General features: G+C 35.1%; 1 protein-coding gene across 1 annotated transcript; it reads left to right on the forward strand.

Moving 5' to 3' along the window:
• The first annotated feature begins 4259 nt into the window (after nucleotides 1-4259).
• Nucleotides 4260-7966, forward strand: LOC120355138. Its single transcript, XM_039443457.1, has 3 exons — nucleotides 4260-4382; nucleotides 5731-5836; nucleotides 7712-7966. The coding sequence occupies exons 1-3, from the start codon at nucleotides 4260-4262 to the stop codon at nucleotides 7873-7875; spliced, it is 393 nt and encodes a 130-aa protein (XP_039299391.1). The 3' UTR covers nucleotides 7876-7966.
• Nucleotides 7967-8441: the final 475 nt, after the last annotated feature.

An 8441-nucleotide genomic window follows, 5' to 3' on the forward strand; every position in this document is an offset into this window, starting at 1 on the left:
TAAACAATTTAGAGCGTTACTGTGAAAGGTGGAATTTAAGAGTTAATTTAGATAAGTCAAAAGTAATGGTTTTTAGGAACGGGGGAAAAATGGCTAGGAGCGAGAAATGGACATATAAAAATGAGCAGATAGAGTGTGTCAACAGGTATAAATATCTGGGGGTAGTTCTAACTCCAACCTTGAATTTTGAAGCTCAAGTGAGTGATAAATTAGACAAGGCAAAATTAGCATTGAATGTGGCATGGAAAGGTATTTTAAATAGTAGTAGTGTAGATTTTTCAGCCAAATGTAAGTTGTTCAAAGCTTGTGCAAGGGCGATCTTGTGTTACGGAGCACAGGTGTGGGGTTTTAGACGATTTGATAGTGTAGAAAAGTTGCAGCGCCTTTTCATCAAGAAGATTTTTGCACTTCCAATAAATACACCGAATTATATGTTGTTTATTGAAACTCAACTAACACCTCTATTCGAATATTGCCTTAGACTCCATTACAATTATATTCTAAGAGTTATAAAAATGAAAGATGAAAGGCTCCATAAATTCCTGACTCAACAAGTTATTCAAAATAAATGTTTCTGGTTCAAAGAGTGGAAGAAATTAAGTAATCAAATTGGTATAAATTATGAGTACGAAGTTAATTGGGATGACTCATTTAAAAGAATGATCACAGGTTTAAACAAGATGCATAGGGAAATTTTTTGCGGGATGCTCAAGATGGGCGTTTCCACACATGGTACAAAACTCTCAATTTGGAACTGGGTGACAAAAATTATAATTATGAAATGTGGGTCATGAGGTGGATACTTAAAGCAAGGGGTGAACTGATCCATTTAAACTACAAGCCATGGGTTGCTGATGGGAATTATGTTTGCTCCATGTGTAATCTGAAAGAAATTGAGGATATTATCATTTCATAGCTCGATGTCCTTGTTTAAGAGAATGGAGAAGAAAATGGTTTGGAATTGGGGAGCTATCAAGGGATGATTTCGTTTCTTTTATGAATGGAAGAGATTGGGTAGGGTTGGCCTCCTACTGTAGAGATGCCTGGCGTTATAGGCAATTACTTACACAGGAGTTTAACTGGTAACTTAGTATAATAAATTGAAACTTATTTATTGAATCTGAGTTGGGTAGAAGTATCGTGTTATAATATAATACAATATAGGTTATTCGAATATTCTCAGGAGGACATCATAGGAAGACGAAATGAAAGGGAATATTAATTCTATGTTATGATTTCCCAACTGCTGACAGTTATTATCATAATATGAAATGTATAGCTTTCTTTTTATAAAATTAATGGATTTTGTTTAGAATGTAAGTTACTATTAAAACTAATTTATGGAATATTCACTTTATTGAATTCAACATTATTGATTTATTTTGTTTCTAAGGTTGTTTTTTTCTGTTTTTGTTTCACTATTTAAAAGAACATTCTGCATAGCTTTGATTTATGTAATAATAGTATTATTGGATTTACCGACTTTCCGGCTGACGATTGTTTAATCAAGCCGTTTAAATGTGTGTTTTCTCATTCATTGTATGTTGCAAATTTGAAGATTAAAGCGTTATTTCTATTCTATTCTATTATATTCTATTCTATTCTAACTTGTGTGCTGAAAGAAAAAGAGCTGGGAGGAATGAGTGAGTGAGAACAATAATAATAAAAATTGGTTTTATGAAACAGTGGCTGTTGAGAGGGGAGGGTGCAGATACATCACAAGATGTTTGTACTCATTTCAACTGGTTTTATTTCAGTAAAAATCAGCTGGAAGTTTCAAGTGAGAATGCTATAGTGAGGTCCAAATTATAATAGCAGTGTAGGAAGATAGGAGAAAAGGGTTGCCAGATCTCAGCCTTGCCACCCAAACAGCTGATACAGGTTTATCTGATGAATTTAACTGTTCATTATTGTTGAAAATAGTTAATCATATTTTATTTGTAAAGAGAAAATATTTATTAAGGATGTTATAATTTTCATGATTGAGATATTTTGTAAATTAGTTGCATTTCTACCCTGTTGATAAACGATGTGGCAACATCGCAATGCGTGAAAGAGATAGCGCCATCTGTTTTGTTGAACGATAGACAAGGATAGCAACACTATTGCAAATCACACACTGCCATTAAAACGTGGACCTCACTATAGTGTGTGAATGCTGATTGCATTTTTGTGAGAGTCTAGGACGAGGGTGAAGGATGAGAAGGGAGTCGACTGTGTGTGTGACGTATGAAACTGTGATGTCAGTTATGGTCCATCTCCGCATAGGCTATCTCTCTCTTTACTTACTGCACTGTGCTCTCTCATACTTCCGCCTATGGTACATCTGTACATAGTGCAAACTGGTTTTCTTTCAGTAAAATTCAGCTGGAAGTTTCAAGTGGGAATGCGAGTGCGTGAATGCTGATTGCATTTGTGAGAATGCGCGCGCAACAGTCTAGAATGAGAGAGATTGATGAGAAGGGAGTCGACTGTGCGTGTGACGTATGACACTGTGACGTCAAGCGATGGTCCATCTCCGCATGGTCCATCTCTCTCTTCACTAGCTGCACTGTGCTCTCTCATGCTTTCGCCTATGGTACATCTGTACATAGCGGGCGATCTGCGCATACTACAATAAACTTGAGATGAATAGTAACTCAAGCCTTCTTCTCCTCCTCCTCCTCCACCTCCTCCTCCTCATTCCCTTCCTCCTCCTCCACCTACTCGTCCTTCACCTCCTCATCCTCTCTTCCTCCATCTACTTCTCCTCTTCCTCCTCCTCCCCTACTCCTCCTCCTCCGCCACCTATTCCTCCAACTCCTCCTCCTCCCACTTCTCCTTCTCATCAATAATAATAATCAAGAATGCCTGGCGTTATAGGCAATTACTTACACAGGAGTTTAACTGGTAACTTAGTATAATAAATTGAAACTTATTTATTGAATCTGAGTTGGGTAGAAGTATCGTGTTATAATATAATACAATATAGGTTATTCGAATATTCTCAGGAGGACATCATAGGAAGACGAAATGAAAGGGAATATTAATTCTATGTTATGATTTCCCAACTGCTGACAGTTATTATCATAATATGAATGTATAGCTTTCTTTTTATAAAATTAATGGATTTTGTTTAGAATGTAAGTTACTATTAAAACTAATTTATGGAATATTCACTTTATTGAATTCAACATTATTGATTTATTTGTTTCTAAGGTTGTTTTTTCTGTTTTTGTTTCACTATTTAAAAGAACATTCTGCATAGCTTTGATTTATGTAATAATAGTATTATTGGATTTACCGACTTTCCGGCTGACGATTGTTTAATCAAGCCGTTTAAATGTGTGTTTTCTCATTCATTGTATGTTGCAAATTTGAAGATTAAAGCGTTATTTCTATTCTATTCTATTATATTCTATTCTATTCTAACTTGTGTGCTGAAAGAAAAAGAGCTGGGAGGAATGAGTGAGTGAGAACAATAATAATAAAAATTGGTTTTATGAAACAGTGGCTGTTGAGAGGGGAGGGTGCAGATACATCACAAGATGTTTGTACTCATTTCAACTGGTTTTATTTCAGTAAAAATCAGCTGGAAGTTTCAAGTGAGAATGCTATAGTGAGGTCCAAATTATAATAGCAGTGTAGGAAGATAGGAGAAAAGGGTTGCCAGATCTCAGCCTTGCCACCCAAACAGCTGATACAGGTTTATCTGATGAATTTAACTGTTCATTATTGTTGAAAATAGTTAATCATATTTTATTTGTAAAGAGAAAATATTTATTAAGGATGTTATAATTTTCATGATTGAGATATTTTGTAAATTAGTTGCATTTCTACCCTGTTGATAAACGATGTGGCAACATCGCAATGCGTGAAAGAGATAGCGCCATCTGTTTTGTTGAACGATAGACAAGGATAGCAACACTATTGCAAATCACACACTGCCATTAAAACGTGGACCTCACTATAGTGTGTGAATGCTGATTGCATTTTTGTGAGAGTCTAGGACGAGGGTGAAGGATGAGAAGGGAGTCGACTGTGTGTGTGACGTATGAAACTGTGATGTCAGTTATGGTCCATCTCCGCATAGGCTATCTCTCTCTTTACTTACTGCACTGTGCTCTCTCATACTTCCGCCTATGGTACATCTGTACATAGTGCAAACTGGTTTTCTTTCAGTAAAATTCAGCTGGAAGTTTCAAGTGGGAATGCGAGTGCGTGAATGCTGATTGCATTTGTGAGAATGCGCGCGCAACAGTCTAGAATGAGAGAGATTGATGAGAAGGGAGTCGACTGTGCGTGTGACGTATGACACTGTGACGTCAAGCGATGGTCCATCTCCGCATGGTCCATCTCTCTCTTCACTAGCTGCACTGTGCTCTCTCATGCTTTCGCCTATGGTACATCTGTACATAGCGGGCGATCTGCGCATACTACAATAAACTTGAGATGAATAGTAACTCAAGCCTTCTTCTCCTCCTCCTCCTCCACCTCCTCCTCCTCATTCCCTTCCTCCTCCTCCACCTACTCGTCCTTCACCTCCTCATCCTCTCTTCCTCCATCTACTTCTCCTCTTCCTCCTCCTCCCCTACTCCTCCTCCTCCGCCACCTATTCCTCCAACTCCTCCTCCTCCCACTTCTCCTTCTCATCAATAATAATAATCAAGAATACTGCTTATCAAATGAAGATTGAATAACTATATATAATATATATATATATAATATATATATATATATATATATATATATATATATATATATATTACATTACTATAGAGTAAATAAGATAATTATTATCCATTACTCCTCCACCTCCTCCTCCTCCTCTCCTCCCACTTCTCCTTCTCCTCATAATAATAATCAAGAATACTGCTTATCAAATGAAGATTGAATAACAATATATATATATATATATATATATATTACATTACCATAGAGTAAATAAGATAATTATTATCCATAACTCCTCCACCTCCTCCTCCTCCTCCTCCTCCTCCCACTTCTCCTTCTCCTCAATAATAATAATCAAGAATACTGCTTATCAAATGAAGATTGAATAACTATATATATATATAATATATATATATATTACATTACTATAGAGTAAATAAGATAATATTATCCATTACTACTCCACCTCCTCCTCCTCCTCCTCCTCCCACTTCTCCTTCTCCTCAATAATAATAATCAAGAATACTGCTTATCAAATGAAGATTGAATAACTATATATATATATATATATATAATATATATATATATATATTACATACTATAGAGTAAATAAGATAATTATTATCCATTTAAAAATATTCCTTGTTTTTGAGTATTTTTGAGAATTGACCTCGCACATATCGTTGTCGTGTAGACCGGGCATTAGTGTCAACTCACACTTACGCGACTCAGGTCGAAAAGAGACTCGACTCTAGTCGAGAGCATGTGTTTTCAAATGGTGACGTCGCGGAGACTAGAATCGACTGGTCTGAGTGTCACCATTTGGAAACACATGCTCTCGACTAGAGTCGAGTCTCTTCTCGACCTGAGTCGCGTAAATGTGAGTTGATCCTTACTTATGAATAATGAACCATTGAAATAATTATTTTGTTATGAAAGCAATTTTTGGAGAGATCCTGTTTGCTTCCATTTTCTAATAAAAAAAACAAATATTTTATCAATTGGTGTTTGTTGTTCAATTAGAGTAATTGGTGATTGTTGATTATTAGTGCCTAATTTTAAATATTTTTGTTTCAGTTTAATTTCAGTGAATTCGGTGTGATTGTTTTCCTATCAGTTGCTCTCAAACTACTGGTTGATCTGCCGTTCCAGAATTTAGGAAGAGTTTTGCAATCAAGAAAAGGCAAGTAACTTTTTATGTCAATCAAAAATAATGTTATTACCTTATCCGCTGGATTTCAACAATTCATAATAATGTGTAGACATATTATTGTTCCTCTCGTCAAGTACTAGGCCTATCATTCCTCAGAGTTTGAATGATTTAGATATTATATCACTTTTTCCACGAAATATACCACAAAACTACTGAAATTCTACAATATTAAATTCAAGAGTACCACAGCCTTCTGTCTTCTATGTTGCCATGTTCACATGTTCTGTGTTGAAAATTTTATATTCCCACAATAATTATGACAATGGTCGATTCGATTGAATTTGATTAATTAACATATTAACTTAACAATGTTACTTCTACTAAAAAAATGATCGTTATAGATACACCAAAATCGTAACTTATAGTCTATTGTAATAGATCGAGAAACCATCGTCTTGAATTTAAAGTCAATACACTACCAAAAGCTGTATTATAGTTGGTACCTACAATAACATTAATAACTTTTTCCTCCACCTACAGTCAAAAGTACTTACTTTACTCCCTGAAACATGATACTAAAGTGTCACTTTTTCGCTCTCGGTACTAAAAAACAGAAAAACTCCCTAGGGAGTAAAAGTGACTCCATTTAAATAACATGGGAAGCATCTCTATTTTAAAAACGTACATTTGGAATAGGTCAGAAGGTCTAAGCTCAGATGAGAAAGCATATAGAGTAGTCATTAAACCAACTAAATTCAATACCTCAACCAGACATTTGATCGATATATAAAATTCATGTTTGTATGCTGAAATTATTATTACAAACTTCATATCACTATACTAAGAAAATGTATATATTTTTCTCTCTTATTCCATGTTATTCAAAATATCAGCCAACGAATATTACTTATTAACTAATCGAATTTGAAACGGGAACTTCATCATAGCTGTAGATTTTGGCCGTCGTTATTGTTACAACTTTAGCCGACAGATAGTGCTGTCGGAGGAGAACTGTGATTACAAGCCAGCTGTTTCTGTTTACTTTTTAGATTATGTTGTAAGACATTGTTTGGTCACATACGTTTTTAAAAATTATTGTATTAGCAGTTTTTATGAAAATGTAGTTGGAGGAAAAATGTTGTGTATATCACGAGTGAAAAATGTTTTTTCTCCCTCAGGAAAATTGTTGCCCTCGGCTTCGCCTCGGGCTTCAAACTTTTCCCTCAGGGAGAAAAAACAGCACTTTTCACTCTAGATATACAAATAACTATTAATAATATTTATACAGTAGTTGTTTCAACTTTGAGTACATACAATTTCCCCATTTTTTATTTTATAATTATAAGTACAGTACTTCAAAAACCTGATACTATGGTGATAATTTACATCATGAACACACAGCCCAGAACACATAACACTCATTTACTCCTGTTAATTTATATTTGTACAATAATAGTTAACACTGCGGACCTGAAAAAAACTACCCTTTGCTCGACCGTCATGCGAAAACAAAATTACCAACTCTACAAGTAAATCTTGGTCTATGAATATTAGTAGATATTGGCTAAAGATTCTCATGCAATCTCTGGCTGTTTACTATAGTTTCCTACAGATTCGTTTATTCGCATAGCCGTCAATGGAAAATAGAAATTTATTAAATATCTGATAATAATTTGTACTGTTTACAATGTAGTAATATATGTTCAAAACGATAAACACGACCCAGTCACATAGGATTCAATTTGGAAAGATATGTACTTCTGATTAATCCTACCTATAGTTGTCACCTTCCCCTTCCTATACAAATAGAGCCCTAGAGTATTGTTAGGGAGTTCGTAAACATTCTGTAGAAGTGTCAAATATGCACGACCAAATTTGATAAGCTTTAAATAATTGTGTTTTCAGCAGCCAACACCAAAGAAAACCTTGTTGAAAAATGTGACTCCAGTGAGGCGGTCTTCTCGAAAAACACGGGAAACGCTACAAATGACAATGAAGCAGCTATAAACAGAGATTCAGACCTTAGAAGGAGACAAGGCTCGATACGGGACATCGGAACTAATCTATAAATAATTTATACCTGATCTTAGATTTTAGTTTAGCTTGTAAGTTATTGAACACTATTTTTAAAATTTGTAAAATAAAACCATACGACTGAGACTAATTATTTTTATTACAAACTAGCTGGCCCGGCGAAATTACCGCCAAATACTTAATGCATCTCATGACAAACTTTAGCTGGATGCATACCTGATCCTGAGGAGGCGCGATGCAGCATTTTGCATCCAGTTGCTTCTTGCTTATTGGTTTGAATGGAAGAACTCACACACACTGAATCGGGCATGGCGTGGAACGGTGTGATAAGGCAATCTCCATAAGATCAACACTTTGTATCACCAAGCCGCTCAGGTGTGCTTATCCTTAGCTTTATCTGATTCACTATATTTTTATGAAAATTATCCAACAATCAGTATTCACATTTATATCTCAATATGGGCTTCCTTTGTGCTTAGTTATATATTTATTTTGTAATAATTTACTAAAATCAATTAATTCCAAACACCGAAGACAGCACAATATTATTAGAAACAGAGCAATGTCTTTAGAGCATGTAAGTCTTCAACCTGATGCCACA

Source organism: Nilaparvata lugens, chromosome Y, assembly GCF_014356525.2.
Source record: "Nilaparvata lugens isolate BPH chromosome Y, ASM1435652v1, whole genome shotgun sequence".
NCBI classification, from domain to species: Eukaryota; Metazoa; Arthropoda; class Insecta; order Hemiptera; family Delphacidae; genus Nilaparvata; species Nilaparvata lugens.